Source organism: Solanum stenotomum, chromosome 5, assembly GCF_019186545.1.
Source record: "Solanum stenotomum isolate F172 chromosome 5, ASM1918654v1, whole genome shotgun sequence".
NCBI classification, from domain to species: Eukaryota; Viridiplantae; Streptophyta; class Magnoliopsida; order Solanales; family Solanaceae; genus Solanum; species Solanum stenotomum.
In genome coordinates, this window is record NC_064286.1 from 3,609,356 (window position 1) to 3,629,334 (window position 19,979).

The 19,979-nt window shown below is 32.8% G+C and overlaps 2 protein-coding genes across 3 annotated transcripts; both read right to left on the minus strand.

Annotated features, from left to right (window-relative positions):
• Positions 1-224: 224 nt before the first annotated feature.
• Positions 225-7,923, minus strand: LOC125865804 (polyadenylate-binding protein-interacting protein 9-like). The gene is made up of 10 exons (XM_049546054.1): positions 7,220-7,923; positions 5,986-6,096; positions 5,848-5,892; positions 4,749-4,821; positions 4,279-4,391; positions 4,075-4,134; positions 3,517-3,564; positions 3,365-3,433; positions 1,550-1,611; positions 225-508 (listed from the first exon to the last, which is right to left on the minus strand). The coding sequence occupies exons 1-10, from the start codon at positions 7,514-7,516 to the stop codon at positions 451-453; spliced, it is 936 nt and encodes a 311-aa protein (XP_049402011.1). The 5' UTR covers positions 7,517-7,923; the 3' UTR covers positions 225-450.
• A 3,677-nt stretch (positions 7,924-11,600) lies between these two features.
• LOC125865802 (glycolate oxidase 1-like) lies at positions 11,601-16,721 on the minus strand. 2 transcript variants are annotated; one of them, XM_049546052.1, is made up of 12 exons: positions 16,581-16,721; positions 15,886-16,053; positions 15,078-15,202; positions 14,704-14,750; positions 14,453-14,530; positions 14,241-14,365; positions 14,076-14,142; positions 13,928-13,990; positions 13,455-13,524; positions 12,998-13,098; positions 12,778-12,882; positions 11,601-12,099 (listed from the first exon to the last, which is right to left on the minus strand). In XM_049546052.1, exons 2-12 carry the CDS (start codon positions 16,023-16,025, stop codon positions 11,905-11,907), a joined length of 1,116 nt encoding a protein of 371 aa, XP_049402009.1. In that variant the 5' UTR covers positions 16,026-16,053; positions 16,581-16,721; the 3' UTR covers positions 11,601-11,904. The 2 variants fall into 2 exon arrangements, with proteins under 2 accessions (XP_049402009.1, XP_049402008.1); XM_049546051.1 differs by lacking the exon at positions 16,581-16,721 and adding an exon at positions 16,483-16,528.
• Between the last annotated feature and the right edge of the window lie 3,258 nt (positions 16,722-19,979).

Genomic DNA, 19,979 nt, shown 5'->3' on the forward strand with positions numbered 1-19,979 from the left:
ATCGTAATATCAAAAGGATGCTCACAAAGCTACATTCACCACCCAACATCACCACCAAACAACAAGATATTCAAAAGGGTATGTTCGGACTCCGCCGAAGACCAAAACCTGATATTTAAGTAGAAAAGGGTAGAGGACGACCCACGATTCACCAAGTTTCGAGCCAATGGCCCTCGGGAATTTCTCGGTTATCGGTAAAAGATTCAAAACAGTATAAAACTAACTGTAGTAAATGTAGGGACATTACCATTAACACACTAGCAAAAGCAAAGGTCAATAGACATGTCCAGAAGCACAAAAAAAAAGTACTATTAGAATTGGCAAGGTAAAGTAGAAGATGGACGTTAAAGAAACATATTCGTTTCGCCTTTCTCATTTTGACCTCAACGTCTTACAAGAGAGCTTGCGCCGTTCTCTTCTCTTTCAAGAACTTGAGTTTCCGAGCATCGCCTAATGCATTGCAGGGCCGGAAACTCGTGGCCTCACGGGTGTCTTCGAAGGACTCACCCTACAACATTAGCAAAGTTGTAAAGTTAGAAGTCATATACATTGGATATATTGAAATACCTCGTGGGAGAAAACAAAGACGCTTCAAGAATCGCCTCAAATACAAAAGTTACAAGCCAGATTATGGCAACAGAACAAATATGACCCTTTTTCGTATAAAAGCATCTGCGTGCAGCGCCCTCGCGTTTTCTCCAATTCATACATTTGACACTAATAATCACTTGGTATACTATGAGCTAATGATTACAAAAGTATTCTTGGGGCACTAACATGTTTCAACTCCAACAATAATCTTTTTAAAATGCCTAACATGTTGATTTCGTTTACATAAGATCCTGCCACATTGTATTCTAATCTATGTTTGCACGGACTCTCCAGAAATGTTGCCGTACCCGTGTCAGACCCTCCAAAAAAATAATACTTTTGGAGGATCAAACATGCACCCGTCGACATTTTTGAAAAGTCCGAGCAACAAAAATTCTAATTATTACTAGAATAGAGATAAGGATTTTGTTGCATAGCTTAGTCATATTATGTTCAAATTAAGTTACACACATGTATTTAGATAGATTACAACTTAAAGATGCTATCACTTAATAGTGCTTTTTATTCGATGCATATAGGAAAAGAACGTCTTTAACTAACTACAACTTAATCTATGGAATTCAATATTGCAATTATATATATTAACCCTGAAACATGGAACCAGCAACTAGTCACATTTCCTCGTTTCAGCCTATCTGATATAGACTCTAGCCAAAGCATGCAATGTGCAGACCTTTTAAAACGTAAGCATGATTTTGTAGTTTTATTTCAGACGACAGATGGGGAAAGCATGGACAGAGATAATAATGATGATTCTCAACAGGGAGAAGAAAGTCGTTGCGGTTTGAAGGGGAGGACTTAAAAATGCATAATTCAGGTGCCTTAAACTATTCAAAAATGCCGATAGTAGAAAGATGCAACAAGAGAAGAACAAAAATGCATTCATGAGGGAAAAAGTTGGTGTGGACCAGAGGACGCAACTTCTAAATAAGCTTACCTGATAGGTTGGGAGCCCAACATCTCACCACAAAGATCTAATGCCAAAATTGCACTCTCAGCCTGCACAATTTTCAAGTATGAGTTTGATTGCGATGATTGCTCCACCGTTAGAGCGATTTGTCTTAAATGAAATTACAGTAAAGACTCATTTCCAGTTTGTTCTTTCTCCTTTTCACCCTATATAGACTAACAGGACAATTGAAAATTTTACAACAAAAAGAGGATATATAGCAGTTTTGAAAAAGACGATTCTCGAAAAGAGAATAGAGTTAAAACTGGGAAAGTGCTTAAAAGAAGGGGGGAAGTTCAAAACAGAAATAATGAGGTTTTGTATCTTCTTTTTTTTGGTAAGTAATGAAGTTTTGCATCTTGTTTTGTGGAAAACTGATGGGCATTATATAGTTGTCTCTTTCACCAAACTTTTCCAAAAACCAAAAAAATAATAATTGGAAAAGCCCTCTCAAATCAAACAGCAAAGAGCTTCCTCTTCTAAATTGTGCCCCGTGGGTAAGGGGCACCAAAGAAATAATGAGAAGTACATTAAAAGCGCTAACAGTTAATGGTGACATGACATTACGAGAATCCTATGAAGGAAAGCGGAAGGTTGCATTAGTATCTTGGGAACAGGTGTGCTTTCCTAAGAACTGGAATGTCGCTTTTGTTGGGAAACTGCTATAGGAATTAGTAGAACACAAAATTTCACTTTGGGTAAAGTGGGTGCATGGCATGTACATAAAAGATAATTCTAATATTTGGACACATCAAGCTCCTCAAGACTCTAGTTGGTATTGGAAAAAGCTCAATGAGCTAAAGGAGGAAATAAATGAAGACCTGATACCACCACGGAAAATACAACCTTACTGCTGGAGGAAACTACTTGATAACTAGTAGTTACATTGCTATCACTTCTAAAAAATCACTATTTCCCTATTGAATCGGTGAGAAAAGAAAAAATAGTAATGTTTTCATACGAAAAAATTAGGAAGCTTCCCACTATTTCAGTGAGAATCCGTTTCCGACCAAGCATTTTCCCAGTGAGCGACTGGTTCAGTGGAAAATATGAATGTGAAAATCATATTTCATAGCACAAATTTCCCACTGACTTGCGGTGGAAAAAACCTTTGTTTCTAGTAGTGTATCCTTGGATAACAAAGAAGACTGGACACTGCTAAACTTATATGGACTGCTGTAGCACACCTAGACACAGGTTTATACTATGAAAGGTTTAGCACAATCTTCAAAAGAGTAACTGTTCATAGCGAGGTTGTTCTTACATGGATTAAGATAGAAATTATAGAAAGGATAGATATACTTAAGGTGTCTTGGAAGGCTCCTAGATGTTAAGGATTTTTGCATTCAATACTGTGTAATTAGATGATGCTTCTGAGGCTTAACTCCCATTGCCTGGTTGGTGTGGGATTAGGTGCTCTTTAGGTGTTTGCTTTTATTGTTGTCAATGGTAATATTCACAGATGTTACCAAAAAAAAAAAGCAAGATAGAGAGAGATGGAGACAGAGAGAAGTCTACTTGGGGTGGACATAAGCCTTTTCGGCTATTGAAAAGACTTGGTTTGGAAATGGGATATTCACATGTTCTTGTCTGTTCTCTATTGGACATTGCCTTCATTAAGGTCCCGTTTGGACTTTAAAAACAAATCTTTTTTCTCAAAGTGTATTTTCAAATTAATGTTTGGTTAATAAAAGTTACTATTTTCCAACTTGGGTTTGCCTTGAACTGAAAGGTGCGGAAGGACAAGGTTCGTGTAGAGGGGACAAAGCTAAAAAGATGAACATCTCGGAAGAAACAACATACCATAACAAATTCAACAAAACCGATACGGGTAGAGTGCACTTGATCCCCCAAAAGCCTCAGACGAGAAACCTGCAAAGGAAGAATTATCATTCAGCTTCACCTCTTAAGTCAAGATTCACATTGTATTGAGAGATTTTGAACATCATACTGACCACACCACATCTTGTCTCAAAAAAGAATTTGACATCAGCTTGAGACACCTGTTGATCATAGAGTAGATTTATTTCTGAAATATAAAATGAAACAGCAAGCAGTGTTATCAAAAGCGAAAAGCGCAAAAAAGAGCTCTAAGGTCTATTGGGGCTTTAAGAGCAAAGCACAAATAAAGAGTGGGCTTTAATGAAAAAAGGCACAAATGGAGAAAAAATATGAATATATATGTTAAGTCCAAGACAAATAATTATAAGCACGAATAACAAATATATGGACAACGAAATTGAAAAAAAAAATAATGGTCAAGTGAAACATCAATGGTTTAATGTTGCCTCTTCATGAAATGCTCATTGGCTAGAAAACGTATGACTTAGAGCCTTGATGACGATACTAAAACACACATTAAGTGAGGCAAAGTGCTCAACATGTTTTGAGGCCACAAGCCAGAGAATAAAACAACTGGTGCGTGCACAAGCTACAAAAATATCCAATAGAAAGATGCCGTCAAGAAAAAAACATCGTTGTTTTTAGAAGATTTCAAACATGAAACACCATACCATCTTATCGATATTTGTACAATAGACTGTCCTAGCACACATTTCACGCTCATCCTCTGACTGCATATAAATCAAAACAACACGTCAGCTGACAAGAAAGCAATTAGTTGTCCTCGACTCCACAAGGATGATATAGAACCATAAGCAAATATTTAAGTAATATCCTCCAGATACAGCACAATGAAATGCCAAAAATTTGCATACCCTTGGAAGGAATGTAGGATTCACAGGTAGAATAGCGGTTTTTGAAGGTAGAACCTTGAGTTGGGAGAAACCTAAAATTGTTCCACAAAGACAAAGCGACGCTTTTGCAGAATCTGTTCAGAATGATTCCAAATGACATTATAAGTTTCAACTGTTCAGCAAACTTAAGAATTTCAGCCAAAACATACTACTCCCTCTGTCACAATTTAGGTAATGCAGTTTTACTGGACACAAAATTTAAGAAATATGGGAAGACTTTGTAATATTCAAAACCTACCCTTAAAATAAATGAATTATTAAATAGAAGAGTACACCTTCTGTGGACTTTTTGCCAAATAAGTAGGACCCAATATGGGTAAAATGTTGATGGAATCATTAAATATTTGCCAAATAAGGAAATGTGTAATTCTTTTTGGGACTGACTAAAAAAGAAAGTGTGTCACAAAAATTGTGACAGGGGGAGTACTTACATTCATCAGCGAACTCAACAAAGGCAAAGCGAAGGCGGGAGTGTGGATCACCACAAACTCGGCAGTCCACGACCTGCAAATAAGCACCACCAAAATGAAAACAACAACATTCTTTAATAGAGTAACACATCAAGAAGTTGTACAAAGACAGTCTACTTTCGGAAACATTCTAACTAAGTCATTGCAAAAGGAAAACTAAGATGACAAACGGGAACATAAACATCATTACTTCATTTAACATTTACCCACACGTTGCAGCCCCAACACACACACATCAAATCTATGCCCTTCTGCACCTATCAAACTTCTGTTCCAATAGTAAATAGTTAAAATGGGTGTATGGAAATGTCAATTCTCATTAAATGCACCTGGAAAGAACAAAGCATGAGGCGTAGATCCCAATTTTTAAGGCAAAAAATGCTACACCCAGAGAGACCAAGCATGCAGGTCTCACCATGGACCAAACTGCACGCTCTTGAGTGTGATGATGGAAGTTAGGAGACAACAGGAACCAACAACCCAAGTTCCTCTATACTGAACTATGGGGGGGGGGGGGGGGGGGNNGGGGGTGATTTGAAAAGTGTAAGTCTTTGCATACATATATTTTGTATGCTTAACACTGATAAGCATGAGGGCTAGTCCCCTTTTGTCAAAGACATCTTCACAAAAGTGAAGTGTCGCATACTTTTCTGTTTAGAGAACAACGTCATGGGGCAAACATGGATCCACTCAAGGACCTACTGATTTAGGTAAATAGCTAATGTGTTCCCCGACTGGAGAGGTCTTTTTTTAGGACAAACTATGTGCTTCTCAAAAAAGTCGTTAGAAATGTACAGGATTTAAAATGAAAAAATATACATATAAATATAGCTGTCTGGCTGCTTTTTCTTTATGTTATGCTTAGAGGAGTAATCTACCATAAGTCATTTTACAGGTAGTCCAAGTTAGCGTGGATAGTGCAGCTTTATACAAATTAACAGAAACGGAAGGTAATTACTTGTTTCTTGCTTTCTCAAGTTATAAAAAGAAGCATGCACGTAAGAACTCAAATATCTGATATGATGATTCAATCAATGTTCAAAAGGGCGTAGTGACTTACTTGTCCATATGCACTAAATAGCGCAGCAAGCTGCTCTTCCGTGATCTATATTTAAGGTAAAAGGCAAAATAAGAAAAACTACATAAATACTAATATATAACATCATACAAAATTCAACAATCGTAGATCATTACATACATTGATATCAAGGTCGGAAACGTAGACTGTTCGCCTAATGCTATCTTCTCTTTGAGCTCTAAAAGATCTACTGTGCATTCTCCTTCTGCTTTGGTTAAAGTTGTTTCCTCTCTGTGAAAAAATAAATGTGAGACAAAAGAAAGGACTTTCACCACACAAGAAAGCATGACAAACCCAATTACTTGAGATGGTTGTTCATGATTCAGATTGGTCATTAAGACATTAAACAAGACCAAAAATTGAGCTACACGATGCCATAGTAAATTAAAAATGTCAAGTAAGTAAAATTGTAAGTGGTTTTCCACTAGTAGGCTAGTAGCATCGCTGTCACCAGGCTATAATGCACATTTTCATTTGAATGTAAGCAAATTTGATGATCTGACCAAAGCTTTTGAGTTGCCGTATGTGAAATAACAAATTATCCCTTTATATCTCATCCATATATAGCAAAAGTTATGTTTAGTATCACAAAACAACCAATGTAATGAAATCAAACAGCTAGCACATGCACATTAAACGACAAATTCCACGATATCCACTAACATGATCCAATGTAATGAAATGGCATAACTAACGCATGCTTAGATGGTACTCATACACTCAAACCAGCTAAGCAAACCAAAGGAATTGATCGCATTTAACTAACTTAATGCCAATTTTCAGTTTTTAACACATGGGCCTGGTTTCTAAATTCAGTTCAATTGGAAGCCCTTGAAAAATTATTAATGTCGAAATGCATTTGGACCGTTGCAACAACTTAAAGTGGAAACTAATCATTTAAAATCCTCACAGGATCAATAGTTACCCAAAATACATGGAATGTCCAAACAAACACATTTCTTACCAAAAAATATATGAAAATATCTCAAACAAGCATGAAAATAACAGTTACATTTCCCTCAATACCAGCTATTACTGGCAGTCCGGCACAAACTAATGTACACACACACAATTTCGACAAAATTCAACACGGATACTTTAAACCATGTTCAGTCATGAGAAAAAAAAAAACTTAAAACAGACTATAACAACATCAAAATAGCAATTATGATTATTCCAAGTAATCATCCAATTAACAATTGTTCAGTCATGAAAACAGACCTCAAAACAGACTATAGCAACATCAAAATTGCAATTATTCCAATTAATCATCCAACTAACAATTATTCAGTCATCAAAAAGAGCTTAAAATACACAAAAACAAGAAAATAAGATCCCAAAATATTAACAATACCCTTCTGTTATTTCTGAAACCATCACCTCCCATTGTCATCTTATCAGCTGTCACAAAATTGTTGAAAATTATCTGATCACGATTATACGAAGAAGGAACAAATTCCTTAGCCATTGGATTCAGCTTCAGATTATTCAACATATGAACAACAATATCTTGCATTTCATACTCCGATTTTCCATTCGACACCACATCAGACTCTTCAACAACACCATTAACTACAGATTCAGACTTCACATTTGGCACAACAACCTCAATAACATCAATTTCATCACACCCTTTTGCACCAGCCGCCATTGAAACAAAAAAAAACTCAAACTTTAACAAGAAAACAGATAAAAAGAGGAATTCTTGATTCCAATAAATTAAAGATCAGATTTTTACAGGAAAAATCTAATCTTTACACAACCCCAATATAGAAATATGTAAAATTAATTATGGGTATAGATCAAAAACTCAAATCTGTAATCTGAAATTGAATTATTTTAGAGCAAAATGTGTTCAAGAAAAGCTTATTGATCGAGACCCATTTGGGGAATCAAAAGAAAATGATGAGTGAAAGAGAAGACAGACACAGGAAGAGAGAGCTAAGAAGGGGTTTTTGACAAATTTGATCAAATGGTTGAGTAATGGATTTTGGTGGTGTGGTTTATCAAGAAAACAACATGTGGCTTTGGGCTTTGGCCTATTGCAAATTGCAACTCTTTTGTGGCATTGTGTATTGGGTACACATATCAAGGAAGGGAATTGTAGAAAAAGAAAAAAAAAATAAAAATTTATAATCGTGGTGTGCGAATTAACATGTACATAACAACATCAATCAAGTAGTCCGTCAAACTAATCACTAAGTAAATGTAATAAAGACAATATTTATGCAGATATTACCTCTATCTTAAAAGATACCTCTTATCATATGTGGAGAGTGAAGACCATTTATATGCACTTCAACCAATTTTATATCAACGATATTCAAAACATGATAAATCGAATTGGATCAAATTAAGAAACTTATTTCGTGAATCTACATATTATCAACCCACTTCATTAGCTACCTAATACATCCTTGGTGCATAGGAACAAACATTTGAATGCTACAAAATTATAATATATATTTTTTACATTGATTTATGCCACAAAATGAAGATGTTTTTTTGTAAAAGAATATAAAATGAAAAATAATTTTATAAATGAATATAAAATCATTTGATTCTTTACTTTTAAAAAAATATATATTTCCACAATATCAAATACATTAATCTAATAATAGTTGTCAATTAGGAATAACATAACACATAGATAGATGTACAGTTGAACACCTCAAGTTTCATTTGTGATTATTTAGGCATTTTAACTTTACATAGATGTATCTTGCGAACATTTCAGCTTTGAGATGGATTTAGACACCTTTTAAGGTTATATATTATAGATGTGCATTCTTAAAATTAAAATGTTTACGGAGTTGATTCAAATTAAATTAAGATATTGAGACTTGTATTTTTAAAATTGACTATTTAATTATCATTTGAGACTAAATTAAAATATTTATGTATGTATTATGTCATTAGAAATTGACAACTAAAATTCCTATGTATTCCTTGTATAGATAAGTAGAGTAAAATAAGTGGTTTTACACTAGGACAAGAATATACATGTACCTATCTTTGCATAATTTCTTACTTTTTGCAAGAATATTTTTAAAATGAGTTAAATGCCTAGGGAATAGTGCACCATTATGATCATCAAATACACTCACTTTCACTCCATACCGTATTTCTTTTTTTTTTCAAAGAGTATTATATATTTTATATTGAAATTCGACTAAATTCGAATTTACATCGAAAAATCCCCCATTAAAAATAAAACGTTCTCTAATAAAAATATATCCGTACCCAAAGAGACTCAAATCTAAAACCTATTAGTTAAGGATAAAAGTACTTACCACTCTCTACCATAATCTCTATATGCTCTATAGCTTAATAATTGGCCCACAATGTACTTTTTGTTTCATCTATTGACAAACATAAGGATATAATAATAATAATAATAATAATAATTAAAAAGAAAAGAAAAGATCGTCTGATTTTGTAGTCTTTTATAAATTTATTTGTGATTTTATGTTATTTGAAATTTTCATTTTTATATATTAATAAAAGAATAGTATGAAAATAATCTTTTTTTCTACTAAATTTCGTAAGTTCTCATATAAGACAATTTACTCAAAAGAAAATAAGTTGGTTAAGGATTTTAATACAACTTCTTTGATGAAAATATGGATAATAAGTTTTATAAATGATATTTCACGTTGAGCATCTCCTCCCTATTCCGACACCCCCATTGACTGTGACTCACACACTCCCACCCCACCGCATTTGTGACTATTTAATTACTTTAATTGGACATATGTGTGTCTCGTGAATATCTTAATTTTAAAATTATGTAATTAGATATCTTTTAAGAGGATGCATTCTAGATAGGTATTCTCTTACGCAACTAACTTAAATCGAATCAATGTATCCAAATACGTTAGATGAATATTTAGTTGCTAATTAAGACAAAATCAAAATATTTAAAGAGTATTTTATTTTCAAAAATAAGATTTCCCAATGTAAGTTTAAATTATTACTATGCGATATCAAATATCGAATGGAAAAAAAATTGCAACCTCATTTCTATTGTTGATCTCTCTCTCTCTATAGATAGATAGATAGATAAAAGAAGAAAATAACATTAAAGGGTATATTGTACTCTCTCCGTCCCATTTTATATGTCATTCCTTTCTATAAATAGTTGGTCCATAATACTTGTCATTTCATCAAATCAATACATAAATTATCATATTGTTCCTTTTTTTCCCTTGTGAGTTATTAGCATTGAAAACATACATTTGACTAACTTAGAAAAGTTAAATAAATGATTCATGTTCATTGGTTAAATTAATTAATCAAAATAAATTAATTCATATTCATTGATTGAAAACTTGAGTTCCAAAAAAATTAAATAAGAATAGAAATGTAAAGTTACATCATTTCTTAATGTAAGTGCAAAGTAAATAAGTGACATATAAAATGGGACGGAGGGAGATTATGTATATATCCTTGACTTTTTTTCACATAAATTAAATATTGAATGAAGTCATAAATGTGCAGCTTTTCTCATAAATAAAAATTATAAATATGAAAAAGATTTGCTAATTTGAGAAAGTACTTTTAAGAAAATGATTTTCTTTTTTATGTTCACGACAACTAATTTAAGCGAAATAACTTAAAGATAAAGTTGAATTTAAGTATTGCGACTTCTGAATTGAGAGAGTTAATGATTTTGAAATATATGTATAATGGTATTCGGTTTTTAAATGTATGTTTAATGGTACTCGATTTTTACCTTTGAAAATTTAAAATGTTTGTCTAATGATATTCGATATGGTATGTTAATGGTATAATAATTTTAAAAATCAAATATCGAAATTATGATATCAAAATTTTAGATACCGTATCATACAATTTCATGTCCACCCCTACTTGTTATACATCAATTTCATAGCCTAATTACCAAACAAAATTAAAGACCATTCAATTTTGTTCTTTAAAAAGGCATTTAACTTCCAACCCTTTTGGCAACAATTAGGCAAAAATGTAGAAATGTATCAATTTTCAAATCTTATACATGTTGATAAAAACTGGTTCTTTAATTTCTATACAAAATTAGATTACTTAGTTCCTCTTCTTTCTTTATTTTTTCATCCCATTCGATTTTCGGTATTCATTTTAGTCTTCGACTAATCCGAATTAATGCCAATAAATCCCACTTTGGGAGGTAAACTCCCAAAGCTCGAATTTATACTTTTGGATATCAATTTTGACCAATATTTTAAAATATATTTTTCATACATGACAAGAATTGTAGTTTATCATACTTTCATATTGTTTTTCAATATCAAAACTTTAATTTTGAAATATTGAATTGATCTATTCCAACTTAGCTTTGAAGTTTAGTCACATTGACTTTCGATAAGCAATAAATTGAGACAAAGGGAGTATGCCCCATGCCTCGTATTGATGATCTATTTGACCAGCTTCAGAGTGTCATAGTGTTTTCTAAGATTAATTTGAGATCCAGTTACCATCAGTTGAGGATTAGGATAGCGGACATCCTTAAGATCTCATTTAGGACTCGATGCAACTTATAATGGACTTTTATCCATAGTGTTTAAATCTTATACACCATCAGGTGATCCAAATGATATCTACAGCCTACAAGTAAGCCTCCTTCAAATATGAGATTTGGAAGTAAAACATGTTACGTGATACAACATGTAAAGATGATCTGATAATATAAAAATTACTTACACCGACGATGTATATAACTTAAACTCTAATCAATATATACCACAAGAAACAGAGATTCTTATTAAGAAAATAATGATCAGAGAATACCCAATGGAGGCATCTCTAGCCATTTATCAGAAATATACATATAAGTTTACATAATGCAAACTCATCACACAAAAATAAATGTTCCAATGAAAGATAGATAAGTTATTCAGAACATATAAATAAGAGCAACTCGATGAACCTTCCACTATGCAGAGAGTCTGGAGAAGGGCTAGATCACAAGGGGCATTCAGAACATAAATGGAAACTAACATTTTGCCTTGGTGAAACAATTTAACACCAAAGGTCTTATGTTTATAACCTTGACACAGGAAGAGAAGCCCGCGGAGTCTCCCAATCAGTCATGACATGGTTACGCGTAATCTCCTTCAGTGAACGACAGCCACTCAATGCCATAGTTAGCTCAAACTCATCGCGTATCATCTGCAGTGCTTTCTTCACACCAGCTTCTCCATCAGCAGCCAATGACCAAATGATTGGTCGCCCAATCTGCAGAGGCGATCACAAACGTCATTTCTCTAAAACATGTAAGTTATAAGAAGAAACAAGAATAGTATGTCATAAACAGAAGTATATATGTCCTCCTTCTCCGAAAACTTGGCCTTGTACAAGGGGCAGACTAGCGTCTAGCTTAGAAGTTATATGTGAATTCACGTGAATCCAATTATTTTTTCCCAAACCTTGTGTACCTGTTAAGAATTTCACTAAATATTTGACAGTGAAACATATTATTACTGTATATTAACTTGAGGCCGTTGTAGGATCCCCTAAACTTCAAATTCTGAATCAACCTCTTGCTAATTATATATATACGATCCGTTGCAAGATTGTCACAAGTTGAACTGGAAGTGACTTCTATTGAAATGCTAAGTTAGACTTCCGGTGGACATGTCATTATTGATGGAATGTCACATTCTGTTGCATCACAAAGATAGACGAGCTATACAATCACTTCCAGAATGATCGTAAACTGAGGCGGATCTAGGATTTAAACTTGAGGCGTTCAACCTTAAGGTTGCATTGACTCATTGTACTTTTGAAAATTATGAGTTTGTAATTTAATATTTGTTGAAAATTTAGTTTTTCTTTCATGTATAATATTCCGTGTCGAAAATACTGGATTCAGTTGAGTCCAAAAGATTGAGGTTTGTGTTATGTTGTACTTACAAACACGCCTGATGCACCAAGCGCCAGAGCTTTAAAGACATCTGTTCCACGACGAACGCCTCCATCCAGGAACACGGGGATACGGCCTTGTACAGCTTTCACAACCTATATATTCATATGAAAGCAATGCATGTCAGGAAGAATGTACTAGGTTTTTACTAGACAGACGAGGCGCGAGGAACCAAAACAAGAATCAGTAAGCTAGAAACAAGTTAGATACCTCTTCAAGAGCCATAATTGTGGCAGGGACATAGTCAAGTTGGCGAGCACCGTGGTTCGACACAATGATACCAGCTGCTCCAGACTGAACTGCAATCTTAGCTGCAGATTCAAAGTAAAAAGTGTTTCACCACTAATATGCACAAGTATTGAACTGAATAATGTGAGGAGAAATTATAAAGAGTGATACGATAGGTGCACTAAGCTCCCGCTATGCGTAGGGTCCAGGGAAGGGACAGACCACAAGGGTCTATTGTACGCAACCTTACCCTGCATTTCTGCAAGAGGCTGTTTCCACAGCTCGAACCCGTGACTTCCTGGTTCCGTGATAACAACTTTACCAGTTATGCCAAGGCATCCGTTCTATTCATTGAATTAATTCATTATAAAAATATCGGAAGCAGAATTGCATCTTTATCCCAGAGCCTCGAAGGAAAGAAAAATCGTTCTTTGCTTACCATCCTCAGCTGTAATTACACCCTTTACCAGGATTGGCAGTGAAGTAATTGTCTGTAGCCACTGAACATCCTGTCCATATTCAAAAAGAAATTGTTCATATCTGATTGAGGTTCATTTTAAAGCACGTTACAGTGACAGTAATTTAAACCAATATGCAAGTTTCATAATTACTCCCTCGGATCCCAATTTATGTGATGCATTTTGACTTTGCACGGAGTTAAAGAACGGAAAGACAGACTTGTGAAACTTGTGATTTAGAATAAGTCATAGATATGATGTAGCTATAAATCATCATCTTAACGTGAAATGAGAAGTTTAAAGTTAAATTGTTCTAAAATAGAAACATATTGTTCTTTGTAGGACAGACTGAAAAGGAAAATGCATCACACATACTGAGCTACATAAGACTCGAGAAGACAGCAAAACAGTAAAATGGTTTATGTAGGTTGAGATGCTAAGGAAGTTAATGTACCTTCCAACTCAATGATCGATCAACTTGTCCCGCGACATATGAAGCCAATCCGGAGTCCTCAGCCTGCAAACAGAATTTTGTTAAGAAGACACATGAAAATCGTAGAAATTATTTAGAACAACGGGTACGTTCTGTTCTGTTCACTCACTTTGTTCAGCTTGCCAATGTCCAGTCCTTCAAAGTTCTTCAGTGACAAATGTGGTGGCAAATTAAATCTGCAAAGGACGGAGAGTGTATTAACTTGTGGAGCTTCATCTTAACCACCTTAGCTAACAAGACAAGTAATATAATTACACGCGATTGGAATATGCACCTGTTCTTAATATCAGCTTCTCTACGTCCCAATCTCGGGGTATCAACCGTAAGAGCTATAGCCTTGAAACCTGCCCTTTCAGCTCTTCGCACCAACTGAATTGTTACATTTCTGTCCTTATAGACCTGGATTTTCAATGCAATATATATGTTTTAAAGTAGTAACATGTATGTATAGTTCTGATAAGTCTTTAACTACAATTTCATGCTTACATAGAGCTGAAAAAATCGGGTGCCAGGTCCTGTTGAAGCAACCTCCTCGACACTTGAAGTTCCCCAAGACGACAGTGTCTGCAATACAAATTTGTGAGACACATGAAAGAAAAAAAAAATGGACACAGGCTAAATTTTAAGACTCCAAATTTCATTTTCAACATTCATCCCATCCGCTAAATTAGCCCATCAAGTCTGTAATTCTTTGTCATTAGTTCAAAGTTATACTTGACAGGCCACAACAGACTAACCATAATTGTTCCTGCTGCCGATGCTGCTCTTGCTATAGCATACTCACCTACACATAATCAACCAAAATGATTAAGTGATTTTTGACACAATTAAAGCCTTAAAAAGAGATTTTTGACATTATACAACTCGTGCACGAACATAGACAAAATGATTAAATCAAGCATGATCCACAACTTCTCTCAAGCAGATAGATATTCAAAGCCGTTACAGAATATACAGCATTTAAAATGCAACAACATATATATCAAATGTCTGATTCATATTTGCCATACGTCTTACATGAAATAGTCCAAACACTTCTAGTTTTTTTGTTAAAAGAATTTATATCGCGACATTAGTCAAGGAGTAAAATATGAAGTGAGTCAAGGTATACCATCAGGATGAGCCATTTTCTGCATAGCTGTTGGTGCAACCATGATAGGCATTGAGATATTGAAACCGAGCACGGTTGTGCTTAAGTCAATCTTGCTTACATCAATAAGAATACGGGGCCTAAACCTGCATAAACAGAGAAAGAATAGCTTATGACTATAACACATATGACTTTATCCAGTATAACAATAAAGTCACAATACTGTTTTTTCGTCATATTAAAGTATCCCAACTTTATCCGCTATAACAGTAAGGTAACACAAAGATTTATTCACTATAACAACAAAGTTCGAAACTTTTACCCACTATGGTAGTAAAATCCCTGAACTTTACTCACTTTAACAACAACAGGTAAAGTTCAGTTACTTCAATATTGTAAAAAGTAAGTTAGTTATGTGTGTTGGCGAATGGACTGGTGATCTGCTCATATGGACTTAAGCAATCCTCCCCTCATGAGCTAACTTTTAGAGTTGAGTCAGGCCCCAAGATTCATTTCTTTATCATGGTATCAGAGTCAGGTTCAACTCTGTTTGGGCTCCCGATCCACGATCCAGTTGGGATTGGAGGTGTTAGAGTCCCACATTAATTGGGAAATGTACTAGTGATTTTTTTTTATGGACTTGAGCAATCCGCACCTAATGAGCTAGCTTTTGAGTTGATTTAGACCTAAGATCTATTTACAATGTGACTTTAGTCTTTACTCCAATAGTGATCATTAAGTTCATTGACAATACATGAAAGTGAAATCTAACTCTGATTTGTTGTGTAGCAATTTATGACTTAGGACTACGACAACTAGAACAACTTACAAAATTCTTGAAAAGGCATTTCTGTTCTCAGCCAAAGTCCATTGGTCCTCTGCTCCAGATGCATAGTAGTCATACACCATCTTTGGCAACTTTTGCTTTGCAATTGCTTCAAACTCCATCACATTGGTAATTTCCCCCATATTGTACTTGTTTTACGATATTTAGAAACTACATAAAAGTACTTTAGTTAAAATTCAAAATATTTAAAAGACATACTAAAATAGTAACTGCATCACATAAAATGGGACAAAGGAGTAACATATATATAAGATCTATACTGCTCAAACTCTTCAAAATATCGTTAGATCCTCCAAAAGTAGTGCAATTTTTGAGGATCTAACATGGATGCTGCAATATTTTCTAAGAGTTAGATCAAACATAGGATAAGATAATATTGGATTCACATAATTGAAAGGGAACATGAAATAATGAGAAAGAAACAAGCTTGCAATTTTTTTTATAAAAAAAAATACCACCTGAATAAGATCAAATAAGAACAAAGATAAGTGGTACCAAAAAAAAAAAGAACAAGTGCAAACATGCATGCAAAAAATGTAGCTCAAAGAGTTATTTTCCGAGGAAGGGTGTTCAACTGACCGCCGTTTAAGTCGACTATAAAAGTAAACAAAGGATTCCAAGATTTTTGATAAGAAGAAAAAAGAAAGCAAGTGTTTTAAAGGAAGTTAAGAGCAAACCTTTGGAGTAATCCCAAGCAATGAAGAAGAGTGGAACAATAATTGAGGGAATATAATGTTTTATTATAAGATAGAGGAAAAGAACCAACATATATATAATAAATAAAATAAGGGAAAGGGGCCTCATATATCATCAGCTTCACCGTAAAAAGCTAATATATCCCTCGTTATGAAAGTAGCTTATATATATTCCTATTGTTACACAAATTGTTCATATATATATATATATCTTTTTTTTCTAACAGAAGTGAAAAAAATAATTTTTATTAATTCTTTTATAAAAAAAAATAGTCCATGTAGGAGTATATTTGATCCATTTCACACGGTTTCTTTACTTTTTTAATTCAACTGCTAATTTGAATTTTATTATTTTAATGGTCAAATTTATATTTTTTTCACTTATTTTCTTATAAAATTTATTATAGACGCCCCAATTATTATTATATTTAACTGATATAAAGACTAAATTACCATATAGCCGCAAAAAATTAGCTTTAAATTTTTTTTTCTCTTTTCTCATTCACACTCCTTTCTTATTATTTCTCTTATTTTTACACTAAAGAATGAAAAAAAAATGAAATATGAATAAGAAACTCAAAAATTAATTTATGTGTGAAAAAGATCAAATACATGATTTTGTTTTAAATTTAAAAATAAAAATAAAATAATTTTAAAAAAAATCACTTTTATAACAATAAGGATATATATATATATGTGCCACACTTGAAACGATAAGGCGTTTATGTGAGTCACTTTTATAATTATAAGGGTATATGTAAACTATTTTTATAACAAGAAATATATCAAATGACAATGTTAAGGAGTATATCAGGCCCGTTCCCAATAAATAATGTCCATAAATAATTAAGAAAGAAGACAGAATGTGAGCCCAAAAGAAAGGAGAATCACAAATTGAGGATGAGTATTAAAAAACAAGAACAGATAAGTGAATCACTACCAATTGCCTTTTCTTATCATCAATTCAATAATTTCCCAAACTGTTTATCTATTTTTATTATTAAAACATATTTGGACATATTACATGTTATAGTAATAATTCTATCTATGTGGCATTTTGTCACACACTTATCTGCAATTTCCTTTTCCCCTGTCAATATCTATGTAGAATAAAAAAAAAAAAAAGGAGTTTTAAGATGTGTATGATAAGTTAAAAGAAACAGGACAAAAATATAATATGAAAATATGATAAGATCGACGCAATTTCATCCAATAAAAATATTTCATATAAAGATCAATTTAATAATTTTTGAAATTTATTTGTAGTAGTTTATGAGTTCTAAAATCTTAGTAAATATACATGATTCAGACTAAGAACATGTTTAGCTTAACTTTAAAAAATAGCTTTTTAAAAGTAGTTTTTAAAAAATCAAACTTTAGTAACTTTTAAGTTAAAAATGAAAAGTAACAGAGTACCTACTTTAATTTTAACCTTCAATTTTATTTTTTTAAAGTCATTTTAAATTTATTTTAAGTTAATTTTAATTTTTTTCAAACACTCTCAAAAGCTAAAAATGACTTAAAAGTAGGGTTGATCTACTTTTAAGTCAATCCAAACAAACTCTAAGTACTAGTTCTAAGTCCGATAACAATAGTTGCGCCTCAATTTCAAATAATTTGGAATAGACTTAGTTATATAAATCCTTATAGATTATGTTTATCTATTTAAATGATTGTATTATGAGAATTAATCAAATGATTAGACTATTTTGGTCAATCATGTATATCCTTTAACATATATATTCTTACTTTAATTTGCAACTATCGTAATTAAACTCTTAATATTTTTGCGACTTTAATCTTACATCATTTTCACCTATTTCATTACAGTAAAAATTATATAGGGATAAGGGTCTGAAAAATACCTCAACTTTGGTCGGATTTGCTGTTGCAATACTAAACTTTCATAAGGACCTATTACCTACCTAGACTATTTACTACCGTATTTTTTTACCCCCTGAACTATTTAATAGTGTATTTTAAAGGTATATATGTGTCCACATGGACACATTACTATTTATAATTTTGCATTATTTTTTATGTCCACGTGGGCAAATATATATGTTTAAAATACGGTATTAAATAGTTTAGGGAGGTAATAGATCCTCATGAAAGTTTAGTATTGCAACAGCAAATCCGACCAAAGTTGAAATATTTTTTAGACCCTTATCCCAATTATATAACTATCTACAAAAATCAAAGTACTTACCCTTATCTACCCATCTATTTTAGAGGAAAATTTTTGTAAATAGCTCAATTTATGTCTAAATTTATATTTTAAAAAATAGCAAAATTTTATTTAATTATGATTGATTTCAAAATATAACAAAATATAATGTATTTTTGTATATATAATAAGTGTAGCCACACATATATAATATCTCTGTAGCGGATTATAGTGTGTCTACACACGTAACAATAATGAAATATATCATATTCACACTTAATATATGTATAAAATATTCCTACCTAATTATATATCCACTAACTCCAAATTATTGTTATATTATACATTCTTTTAAAACTTACACTATTTCAAATAAATATAAGGTCTTAATTTGTTGTATCACGTATTTTTTTCGACAAATAATTACTAATGCCTATTTTACCATTTACCTTTGACTTGGACATGTATAATTGGAGACATTATTATGACAGCTAAGAAGTAGTTTCCCAGCAAACATGGTCCATAAACATTGAGGGGGGACAGTCAGAAAACAAAAGGCGAAATCGGACCCAAAAATGAATGTACGAAATATCTATCATTTTTCATTAGTAAAAAAATAATTTTACTTTTTATTTATCCTTATAATTAAACGAATGTACGAAATATCGATTCATTAATTCCTTTTGAAACTGTAAACAAGTTTATACTAAAAAAGTTTCCTAAATGATAAGTTAGAAATACTGACATTTGGAGAATCTTAGAAGTCTAGTTGGTTAGCTATCTGAACTCTCACTTGTTGGTGAGTGTTCAATTTCCTACATTGTAATCTCTTCCCCATGTCCTTTTCTCCACCCCAATTTAAAAGAAAGTGAACGATTAATATAAAACGAAGGAAAGTATCTTTAAATTGGACATTTGTGATGGGAAATTTCTTAGCCCAACAATAGATGTGACACATGAACATGGTGCCATTAAGAAGGTGTGGCTCATGAATATTGTGTGTGTGTGTGNNAGGGGGATAGTGACAAGAAAAGGAAACCAGTGCCCAAAGACAGATACAACTTACAAAGATTCACAATAAGTAATAAACTAATTTCATGTATTTATTTATTGTCAAATTATTTTTTATTATAAAATTGAAGTGAAAAGTGACAATATGAAGTAAGAAATTAGACAAAGAAGGTAGAGAAGTACAAGACTGATAAGTATTTTCA